This window comes from Schistosoma haematobium, chromosome 5, assembly GCF_000699445.3.
Source record: "Schistosoma haematobium chromosome 5, whole genome shotgun sequence".
NCBI classification, from domain to species: domain Eukaryota; kingdom Metazoa; phylum Platyhelminthes; class Trematoda; order Strigeidida; family Schistosomatidae; genus Schistosoma; species Schistosoma haematobium.
Genome location: NC_067200.1, coordinates 6493637 through 6505919, shown reverse-complemented (window position 1 = coordinate 6505919; position 12283 = coordinate 6493637). Strand labels below are relative to the sequence as shown.

General features: G+C 40.1%; 1 protein-coding gene across 3 annotated transcripts in view; it reads right to left on the bottom strand.

The window, feature by feature from the left end:
• The window catches only part of PARP1_1 (Poly [ADP-ribose] polymerase 1), a 40425-nt gene extending 28581 nt beyond the window's left edge, over positions 1–11844 (bottom strand). Inside the window, exons 1-3 of one of the 3 annotated variants that reach the window (XM_051217382.1) lie at positions 11783–11844; positions 7414–7956; positions 5216–5313 (exon numbers count right to left, since the gene is read on the bottom strand). Coding sequence is in view for 1 of the 3 variants with exons in the window: in XM_051217381.1 (XP_051064775.1) it covers positions 5216–5313; positions 7414–7776 (461 nt within the window). In the remaining 2 variants the exon portion in view is untranslated. Of the gene's footprint in view, positions 1–5215; positions 5314–7413 lie in introns of all 3 variants that reach the window. The other 2 variants (XM_051217381.1, XM_051217380.1) reach the window with 2 other exon arrangements.
• Between the last annotated feature and the right edge of the window lie 439 nt (positions 11845–12283).

Below are 12283 nucleotides of genomic sequence, written 5' to 3'. Positions count from 1 at the left end.
AACGTCCGAACACTGTACCAAATAGGACAACCTTCCTTAGCTAGGAATTTAGAATCTCGCACCATCGATGTGTGCTGCGTCTCCAAAACGCGCACACAGGATCCAGTAGTGTCATTCATTTGACCTCGCCATGTCAAAGTAACGAACCAACTCGACTTACGCTTCATGTATCTGGAAGCCCTGATGCTGCCTCTCGTGACCTCACTGACGTAGGTATAGCATTGATTCCTATGGCTGAACTAGCTCTCTTAAAGTGGATCCCAGTAGACAGTCGTTTGTGCGCTGTCCGACTGAACGGAACAATAAGGACTCGGAAAGATAGGGACACTCGTCGTTGCCTCTTCGTCGTCTCTGCCTACTCTCCCACTGACTGCAGTTCAGATGATGTAAAAGATGAGTTTTACAAAAAGCTTTCCGATCTTCTCCGAAAAGCTAAGCGCTCGGATGTAGTAATAGTGGCCGGTGACTTTAATGCTCAAGTAGGTAAACTAAGCGAAAGGGAAAGACACCTGGATGGATCTTATGATGTCGTGGCTCAAAGAACAGATAATGGTGACCGTCTGTTGCAGCTATGCTCAGATAACCGCCTGTTCCTTGCAAATACTAACTTTAAGCATAAGGAAAAACATCTTTTAACATGGAGACCCCTAGTTCGTCCCAACGTTGGACCCAAATAGATCACATCGCTATCAGCCACCGATGGAGGGGCTCGATAGAAGACTGTCACTCATTCTGGAGCACATGCCTAGATTCAGATCATGCTCTAGTGCGAGCGCGTATTTGCTTGCGTCTTACTGGACGTAGGAAAGACGCTGCAAGGAAACCTCTTAGGGGCCTACTTTATGATAGTCAAGCTAAGAGTATATTTCAGGAACAACTAGGAAAACAGTTAGGCGGCCATGTTGTGATGCCCACCCCGAGACAGCATGGAATGATATCCGAAAAGCTGTGAAAACGGCAGTGATATCTGTTTGTAAGGTAAACCACAAGGTTAGGGAGAAACACTGGATCTCAGCAGCATCTATCGCATTGATAGATGCTCGGAAACTCATTCCACCTGACTCTGAACATAATGAAGAGCGGAGTCAGCTTAAGCGCAAGCTGACAAGAAGCCTACGCAATGATCGCGAACAGTGGTGGGTAACGAAAGCAAGAGAGATGGGAAAGGCAGCGGCAATAGGTAATAGCAGACAATTGTTCAGACTTGTTAAACAAACCGGTATTAGGAACTCGACAGTTAGCGAAACACTCTCAGAGAAAGATGGACAAATTATTCATTCTCAATCCAGGAGATTGGATCGATGGGCAGAACACTTTAGGGGTCAGTTCAACTGACCTTCAGCCACACTTCGGTTTCCCATGATCTCCAGTCAACCTGAATGGCAAGTTAATGTAGGTTCTCCAACTCTTTACGAAGTTGAAAAGCCATGGGAAATCTGAAGCGAGGATGAGCAGCAGGCATTGACAGGTTTACTACTGAGAGTTTTAAGGATGGCAGTCCAGTATTAGCAGTCAGATTAACTGAGGTCTTAGGTAGAATCTGGGAACTGGACGTAATCCCATCTGACTGGTCTCAATCACTGATTGTGCCAGTCTACAAGAAAGGACAAAAGTCCTCTTGTGACAATCACAAAGGAATCAGTTTGACTAATATAGTGTATAAAATATTAGCTTCAATGATACTTCGACGCCTAACCAAAGCTCGTGAAGAACAGACTAGAGAAAATCAGGCTGGTTTTCGACCTGGACGTGGTTGTATAGACCAGATATTCACACTACGTCAGGTCCTAGAACACAGACACACATTCAGACGCCCCACAATGGTAGTATTTCTCGACCTTAAGGCGGCATTCGACTCTGTTGATAGTGAGGTTCTATGACAGTGTTTGTCACTGAAAGGAGTACCAAAGAAGTACATTAACCTTGTAAAGGCTCTCTAATCGAACACAACTGGTAGAGTGAGAGCTTATGGCGAACTGTCATCAGAATTGATTACCTCAAGTGGTGTTCGTCAGGGCTGTCCACTCTCTCCATTCTTGTTTAACTTGGTCGTCGACGTGCTTTTAGAGATGACGCTTTCCCCATCTGACTTTTCAGGGGTTGAACTTCTACCAGGAGATTCACTTGTTGACTTGGAATATGCCGATGACATAGTTCTATTTGGTGAAGACGCTGACAAAATGCAGAGTCTTCTGACCACTCTAAGCAACAATGCAAACATGTTCGGCATGCGAGTCTCCCCCTCGAAATGCAAAATTTTGCTTCAGGATTGGGTTGCATCGGCACCCGAACTAATGATAGGGAGTGAAGTAATTGAGTGTGTCGACCGCTTCATTTATCTTGGAAGTCTCATCAGCCCTTGTGGTCTGGTGTGTGACGAAATCTCAGCACGGATACAGAAGGCTCGACTAGCTTTTGCCAACCTGCGTCACTTATGGAGTAGGCAAGATATCCGTTTACCAACCAAAGGACGTGTTTACTGCGCAGCAGTTCGTTCTGTCGTACTTTACGGCAGTGAAACGTGGCCGGTAAGAGTAGAGGATATTCCTAGGCTACTAGTATTCGATCATAGATGTCTTCGAAACATTGCTCGTATATCCTGTAACCATCGAGTAAGTAATGCAGTTGTTAGGAAACAGGTACTAAGTAAGGATGGCAAATCAATTGATGACGTAGTGAAACTTCAGCAGTTGAGATGGCTGGGACATGTGTTACGTATGCCCAACCACCGACTGCCTCGATGTGCTGTTTTGTTGTATAGGAGTAGATTGGAAGAAAGCTAGGGCGGCCACACCAAAACATGGCACAAATCGATGAAGTCACTGACAAGTGGACTGAGTCATGTTGGTAGGTGTGGACTACCTGGTTGGGGATCGCGAGATGATATCAACCGATGGTTAGAGACCCTGAATTACATACCTCAAAATCGTTTGCAATGGCGCAGATGCATCCACTCTTTGTGTTCTCCCAAATTCTAATCTTCTGAATTCTTTATGTCCCTTTTCTTTTGTCTTTCCAAATTTATTTCACTGGATTATACTCCTTAAATAACATCTTCAAACCCTAATTTTTCTGATTACTGCTTATAATTTTCCTACCTCTACCAATATGGGATTTGAATCAACAACTGTATCTCTGTGCTAATGTGGTATGTCGACTCGAACTGATGTACGTAAGTACGTACGAAGTCCTACGTTGTTACTGACTGACTGACTGACGTTGCATGAGGGGCAAATCAAATGACTGATTCACAGTTGTGCTTGCTTATTTTCGTATGATGTACCAAACAACACGAAGCGTTTATAAACAACCAACCAAAAATATTTTTATTCGTCATTATTTGCATTAAGAAACTCACTCCAACTGTCATAATTCGATTATCTTTAACTGATATGTTCTATTTAACAAACAGCATACCAAATCTCTTACAAATTATTCTATAATGCGAAGAAGACAACTCGTTTCAACCAGTTTAACAGGTGAATTTGTACACTTTATACACTATATCAGTCATTATAGTGTGGATAAACTCTAATCGTAGCTGTAACCTTGATGTGGTTATCGGGCTTAAAAATCGCAACGACCCAACCAAGCTACATTGGCTGGAACACGTGTTACTTTACGTCCGACCATCCCAAGCATATAGATTGGAGAGCAGTAAAATGAAACTCATAGTCTGAAGGCAACGTCTTACTTCTTATCATAGAGAGGTGTGACGACATCACTCTTTACCCCAGACAGTCAACATCTAAAGTTATCTTACCTTCCCACAACGGAAGGAGGCATCAGGAACGTCAACCGTGGAAACAAAACACACTACCTTGCCTCACGGATTCCCAAAATAGACAAACATCCTTGAAAAGTATGGAGCTAGCACTTCTAAAACTACTCACTAAAAGGTCGTGTTTGACCAGCTCCAATCAGTTATTGCTTAAGTAATTGCAATCACGCTTTCAAGTCACTAACGTCACTAAAAACCCGATTTCCCGATTTCAGGTCTCTCCAAAGGAGTATCTTTTTATGGTATGGAGAACCTGGAAGTTATAACTGCCCTCATGCCCTTAGAGGTGCTCGAGAACACCTCGTTTACCACTGTAGGATTTTAAGATTGATACAATCAAGAAACAGTAGTTTGATTGTTAGCTAAAAGACCTTTGGTAAATTCTTTAAACACAAGGAGACGAACAGTTGATTGACGGAGAATAAATTAATGCAAAACTATTCTTCTAAAACACGGAAAATAACAAATATCTATAAAAAACGCGAACCAATTACTTGACACACAATAATGTAACGATTTATTGTTTGCCAAGATATTTGACATTCAGGAATTATAAAGCCGAGAAACCACATAGTACATGTACGCTACATATCGGCCTCTGTCTACAACATTCGTGAAACACAGAGTCTGAGTGTAGCCAAATTAGTTAATGTAAGCCATCATCACTACTGCAAGGCGGAATATCAAGCCAAGCAGCTCGGCTCAGGCTAGCTAAACGAATAATATAACTTGTTACACATGAAATTATCTAAATCAGTGATCACGAAGCACCAAACGTACGAAACAATGACACGGACAAAAGAGATCTCATTTCATGAAATCTCAAAAGCATCAACAAACACTGCAACGTTGTGCCAACTCATAGACATCATCAACATGACTGACATTAAGGAATGTTACAGTTTAACAAAATCATAAAGCAATATGTGTGCTACATATCGGCCTCTGTCTACAACATTCGTGAAACAGAGTCTGAGTGTAGCCACATTAATTAATGTAAGCCATCATCACTACTGCAAGGCGGAATATCAAGCCAAGCAGCTCGGCTCAGGCTAACTAAACGAATAATATAATCTGTTACACAACCGTACCTTGCTACATGTTAAAACATCCGAATCACTGGTTAGGTATCAACTATGCCAACTAGTGTCTTATCACAGAAACTAAGTTTAATGAAAAACCTATAAATGTACATTTTAACTACCATTATCATTACGTAAGATGAAAGAAGTCAAGGACACCGAGTGAAGCAAACATTATTAAAGCAGACTATCTTGTATTGTGGAGTGGCTGATATTTACATGAACAAAAATATGCAAGGCATTTTGTAAGTTGGTATCGCAGCCTGAAAATGAATTCACTGAAATCTATATTCACTCGAACATAAAAAATATAGATACTTTGAAAGTAGGATAAAAACTGTTAATCACTTACTGTGAAATATCCTCTGGACACTCATTACTTTTAAGAAAACAGGATAGGTGACACATCAATGTTGGCTTTTTCCCAGATTCACATACTGTATGACGTTCCTGTGGAATTTGAATATATACACTGATTACAGAGTTCGAGTAAATTTTAAATATATATTTAATTGCCAATTAAACTTCCCGATTATGTTGAATTAGACCATACAGTTATAGAGATGATTTTTATCGAATACTTTTTTTGGGAGGTATAGATCAATAATAACAATGGAGAAGTAAAGTGGATGTTGATAAACTGGATTTTCATCGGCTAGAACGATTGGGATGTAGTACGTATGCCCAACTACCGACTATCTTTACATGCAATGATGGATGATTTGTGTATAGGCTGGGAGAAAGGTAGAAGTGATCAAACCAATGTGTATGACTAATTGATTCGATTCATGCTAAAGAGATAAACCTACCTCGTGTATGTGCGCATGTAAACTGTAACCAGTAGTTGAAGATATACAGTAATTTATTCATTCATTTATTTATTTGAACACATAGATATTGGAGGCACCAAATAGATATGCGCTACATGAATCATTCGATTTGTATGAGGGCTGGGATACTGTCCGGGTGCCCAAACCAAAACAAGTGATTTTCTCAGGGGCCACACCTGGAACATTCGACCTTAAGGCCTGGTCCACAAGGCAGTGGAGAAACGTAAGGAGATGCAGTCCCATGATAGCCGGTAAAAAATAATTAGTCCATACACCATTTGTTCCCTCAGGATGCTGGACCCCATTTACACCACTGGTTTGGAATCGGGGTTTTCCAACTCCCCTAGGTGGACTCTCCGTGTCCACCGATTCGGTTAAAGTGCCAGACATACGCTTTTCGTCCTCTCATTTCCGTAAACAACACCACCGCCACGAGAAGGCAGTGAGTAGGACTTCCCTGGCAGAGGCTATATACGCGTGGCCATGTGAGAGCATTTCGAGAGGGAGAGCGGACTCCACCCACTCTCGGCCGTACCAGGACATTTGGGGGCTCGGTAGTACTTGGAACTCGTTTCTGTAATCATACTGACTTTTATGGCGAAAAGTAAAGCATATGAGGACAACTGGTTTTGACTAACTGATATGACAACTTTAGTCAGTTGAGGAGCTGGATGCACCATTAGGATAATCAGACCGTTCGCTTTTCATGAAAACAACTTTCAATTTAGGATTGTAGTTTTCCTCAATAAACTGATTCACCAGGTAATTGGGTATATTCCACACCGTAAGAATATTACCCGGTCGCGAAAACCGAAGTAGGTGGAAGGGGATTAGAACCTGGGACTTGGTGGCCTACAGTTGAAAACCTCAACCACCAAACTTTCACTGCAATAAGTGAGGAGCCATGTATAGAAATAAATGGAAAGAATATGGGCAGGTGATCACTGATGTCACTTTAACAGTGAAAACGACAAATTCACACTTTCGAGTGCTGGTGTGGTTTTAACAAGATGAACGGGTTGATAGAATTGTGAGAACTTATACCAGAGATTCCACCTCGTAAGCAGCACTTATCAGCAGTCTGTTCATCATTCCAACAAATCTCAAACTTCCCCATGATAAATCCTGAGACGACTCCGTTACAAATTGAGTAAGTAAATAAATTCTGACGGCAATAATACCCGTTCATAGTTTTCCTATATTCTTGTTGCCCAAAGCAGTATCATAGGGAAGTACGAGAGGACGTTAGACAAGCAAGATTTCATCTTCAGATTATACTTATCGTACACATTGAGTCACCCATAAATGTGACTATTGCTGTCACAAACACAATTCAGTATTTACCTGGTCGATCCCGATTACCAAAACAGAGACAAGCTTAACATAGTAAACAAAGAAAAAGCGGTAACAGTTAAAACATTCCGAGAAAAAGTCAGAAAAAGTTGAGTCTTCTAAAAGTTCTACTTGATTACATGAACACTACGTGTACAGTAACCCAAAAAATAATCGACAATGAAGCCTGAAAATTAGACTTGTGAGTCCATATAACAAGTACTTCTAAATGGACGAAAGCAACAAATCCTTCTGAAGCGACTTCAGTTTCTTGGAAACAGGCCTTTTACTAAATAAATAAATCGTCTTGCAACTGGCAGAAAACGACACAAAAATAACAAACTAATAAAGACGTTCTCCAAACATTACACACAAATTAAATACTCACATGCTTTAGTGGTTTCTGGCAATGAGTACACGATAAATCCCCATCTGATAACTTCACAGTGAATTTACGGGTTTTGGTTGGCTTTAAAGAACCGATTTCACTATTGATTGCAGATCTAATTTTTTCTTGATCTTCCCAACGAATGGAATCGAAATGTTTAATCTCAGCAGTACTCTCAACATGCGCTTTCGATTTCCAGAAACAATCGTAATGAAACCATCTGGGGATTTTCCCGTCGAAATTTGGTGCTTGTACCAACATGGCGATACGCAGAGAATTTTGGTCGATTTCAACTCTGCATTTATTGCACTTAGATCTGTTACTTTTGGCATAATCCACATCGAATTTATACTCTACTTGCATAGTAAAAACTTATTTAACACGCCTGGAATTAAAATGTTTGAAGACACTTTTCCTGGATAGATCTGCTTATTGAAAGACAAAATAATAGGCGCTGACAAATTTTGACCAAAAATATAACTATAACAACTTAGTAGTTAAGTTGTCACTTCATACCGTAAAAAGATACTCCTTTGGAGAGACCTGAAATCGGGAAATCGGGTTTTTAGTGACGTTAGTGACTTGAAAGCGTGATTGCAATTACTTAAGCAATAACTGATTGGAGCTGGTCAAACACGACCTTTTAGTGAGTAGTTTTAGAAGTGCTAGCTCCATACTTTTCAAGGATGTTTGTCTATTTTGGGAATCCGTGAGGCAAGGTAGTGTGTTTTGTTTCCACGGTTGACGTTCCTGATGCCTCCTTCCGTTGTGGGAAGGTAAGATAACTTTAGATGTTGACTGTCTGGGGTAAAGAGTGATGTCGTCACACCTCTCTATGATAAGAAGTAAGACGTTGCCTTCAGACTATGAGTTTCATTTTACTGCTCTCCAATCTATATGCTTGGGATGGTCGGACGTAAAGTAACACGTGTTCCAGCCAATGTAGCTTGGTTGGGTCGTTGCGATTTTTAAGCCCGATAACCACATCAAGGTTACAGCTACGATTAGAGTTTATCCACACTATAATGACTGATATAGTGTATAAAGTGTACAAATTCACCTGTTAAACTGGTTGAAACGAGTTGTCTTCTTCGCATTATAGAATAATTTGTAAGAGATTTGGTATGCTGTTTGTTAAATAGAACATATCAGTTAAAGATAATCGAATTATGACAGTTGGAGTGAGTTTCTTAATGCAAATAATGACGAATAAAAATATTTTTTGGTTGGTTGTTTATAAACGCTTCGTGTTGTTTGGTACATCATACGAAAATAAGCAAGCACAACTGTGAATCAGTCATTTGATTTGCCCCTCATGCAACGTCAGTCAGTCAGTCAGTAACAACGTAGGACTTCGTACGTACTTACGTACATCAGTTCGAGTCGACATACCACATTAGCACAGAGATACAGTTGTTGATTCAAATCCCATATTGGTAGAGGTAGGAAAATTATAAGCAGTAATCAGAAAAATTAGGGTTTGAAGATGTTATTTAAGGAGTATAATCCAGTGAAATAAATTTGGAAAGACAAAAGAAAAGGGACATAAAGAATTCAGAAGATTAGAATTTGGGAGAACACAAAGAGTGGATGCATCTGCGCCATTGCAAACGATTTTGAGGTATGTAATTCAGGGTCTCTAACCATCGGTTGATATCATCTCGCGATCCCCAACCAGGTAGTCCACACCTACCAACATGACTCAGTCCACTTGTCAGTGACTTCATCGATTTGTGCCATGTTTTGGTGTGGCCGCCCTAGCTTTCTTCCAATCTACTCCTATACAACAAAACAGCACATCGAGGCAGTCGGTGGTTGGGCATACGTAACACATGTCCCAGCCATCTCAACTGCTGAAGTTTCACTACGTCATCAATTGATTTGCCATCCTTACTTAGTACCTGTTTCCTAACAACTGCATTACTTACTCGATGGTTACAGGATATACGAGCAATGTTTCGAAGACATCTATGATCGAATACTAGTAGCCTAGGAATATCCTCTACTCTTACCGGCCACGTTTCACTGCCGTAAAGTACGACAGAACGAACTGCTGCGCAGTAAACACGTCCTTTGGTTGGTAAACGGATATCTTGCCTACTCCATAAGTGACGCAGGTTGGCAAAAGCTAGTCGAGCCTTCAGTATCCGTGCTGAGATTTCGTCACACACCAGACCACAAGGGCTGATGAGACTTCCAAGATAAATGAAGCGGTCGACACACTCAATTACTTCACTCCCTATCATTAGTTCGGGTGCCGATGCAACCCAATCCTGAAGCAAAATTTTGCATTTCGAGGGGGAGACTCGCATGCCGAACATGTTTGCATTGTTGCTTAGAGTGGTCAGAAGACTCTGCATTTTGTCAGCGTCTTCACCAAATAGAACTATGTCATCGGCATATTCCAAGTCAACAAGTGAATCTCCTGGTAGAAGTTCAACCCCTGAAAAGTCAGATGGGGAAAGCGTCATCTCTAAAAGCACGTCGACGACCAAGTTAAACAAGAATGGAGAGAGTGGACAGCCCTGACGAACACCACTTGAGGTAATCAATTCTGATGACAGTTCGCCATAAGCTCTCACTCTACCAGTTGTGTTCGATTAGAGAGCCTTTACAAGGTTAATGTACTTCTTTGGTACTCCTTTCAGTGACAAACACTGTCATAGAACCTCACTATCAACAGAGTCGAATGCCGCCTTAAGGTCGAGAAATACTACCATTGTGGGGCGTCTGAATGTGTGTCTGTGTTCTAGGACCTGACGTAGTGTGAATATCTGGTCTATACAACCACGTCCAGGTCGAAAACCAGCCTGATTTTCTCTAGTCTGTTCTTCACGAGCTTTGGTTAGGCGTCGAAGTATCATTGAAGCTAATATTTTATACACTATATTAGTCAAACTGATTCCTCTGTGATTATCACAGAGATGCAGTTGTCGATTCAAATCCCATATTGGTAGAGGTAGGAAAATTGTAAGCAGTAATCAGAAAAATTAGGGTTTGAAGATGTTATTTAAGGAGTATAATCCAGTGAGATGTATTTGGAAAGAGAAAAAAGGGTCACTCGATTTTGACTGTCTGTGGTAAAGTGATGTCACCTTTTTGTATATTATGGAGTGAATGTTTTCCCTTCACATGGTGAGATCTAGGTTACCATCAACTCATGTGCTTTGATATATTTACAAAATATTCATGAAAATAATTACTAAAAAAGACATCTGCAGGAACTATTGTGGCGTCTACAATACCTTTTTTCTTGTCTGTACTTTGTAGAAACAAAAGTTATGGGAGTTGGAACCAAGTACCAAATGTATTATGTTCGAAAGAAATTTATAAGAGCAAAACTAGTTATTAGATAGACATAAATGACAGCTCATCACTGTTAAAGAACTCATACATTATTCTTTGGACATTCACAGGCCAAATGGATATAGGACAAGCATGCAATGCATTGTTGCATATTTTGTGCCGACAACTTAATATAGTAACCAAGAAATTGGTACTGACGTTTATTACCAAATAACAGACCGCTGAATGACAAAGACTACTTAGACTTAACTCTAAGGGTGTGATTTGACAGAGCTGACTAAGCACCCCATGAACTCCTGACCGGCTACGGATGCAGTTACGACACCACAGATGAACCTTAATATGTAATGTCTCGGTCGGTCTCAACTCACTTATGAGTAGAACCCAGTTAACATTCAGATAACTAATATTGTGAGTGCTCTAGGTAAATCCTAACAAAGATTTCCATTGTAATACATTACGGGTTATCATTATGCCAGGTAGTGACAGTGACTATGAACTGTCCTGAAAAAAACGACGATATAGTATTCAGAGTAGCTATAAAACTATCAACCAAGACGCATTTTGTTTTTCCTTATTAATCCAAATATACAGATTAATAGTCCAATATAAGTCAGGAATTACCCATATCTTAAACACTTGATTACATTTCCACTTTATAATCGTTGGACAGTTTAAATTTTATTTTGAATACAGAAACAGGACTATAGAATATTTCGAAAAACGAATCCGCGAACAAACTCAGCATTACATATGTAGCTATAGCTACACTATTGTGAGCAAGTAATGACCATTAAATTAACAACAATCACATCCCAAAGTAATAAGTGACCATGATAAGAACCTCTGATAGTTCATATTTTCCCTCTAAACTAAATACCAATCAATATGATAATTGGTAAATTACTTGATCGTGAATGCAAGATTCTTAAGGCATTCGAAGTGACTGACAGAAACCAGAGCGATGGATTTAAAATGAGGGCCTTAATGGGGAATTTGAAGTAAGAAAAACCGGAAATATGGTAGACATAACGAAGTACGACACTGCAGGATAACTTCCTACCGTATTCAAATTTCAAATCAATGACCACGTCAACAATTGAAAACGTCCTACCAGTGACCTTCAAAATCACTGAGGCATTAGCAATGTACTTTAAGATTTTTAAGTCATTAACTGGTAAAAAAAGGATGCTTTTTACATATTGTTGGCTAGAAATCAAGTAGTTGACAAAACTATGAGTGGCGAAAATGGTATTACCGATTGTCCAACTGCATAAGAGACACTGATTTCCAGGACATATTAACTGAATGATTACCTGACTCATGTTTAAGCCATCTTCCAGACTTCTGTATTCACTCTTTCGACTACGTCACTAGACGTAACTGCAAATTCAAAATAACTGTTCATCTTTAACTATAGTCTGTGTGTAACAGAATGGACTGAGAAAATCCAATACAATTGTAGCGGTAAATAAATCCCTAAAATAAATAGCTCTGTAAGTTTTCGACATTGGATGCTGACCGTATGTTTTAGTGGACTCATCTAGCTGAAGGCGCTCGGTCA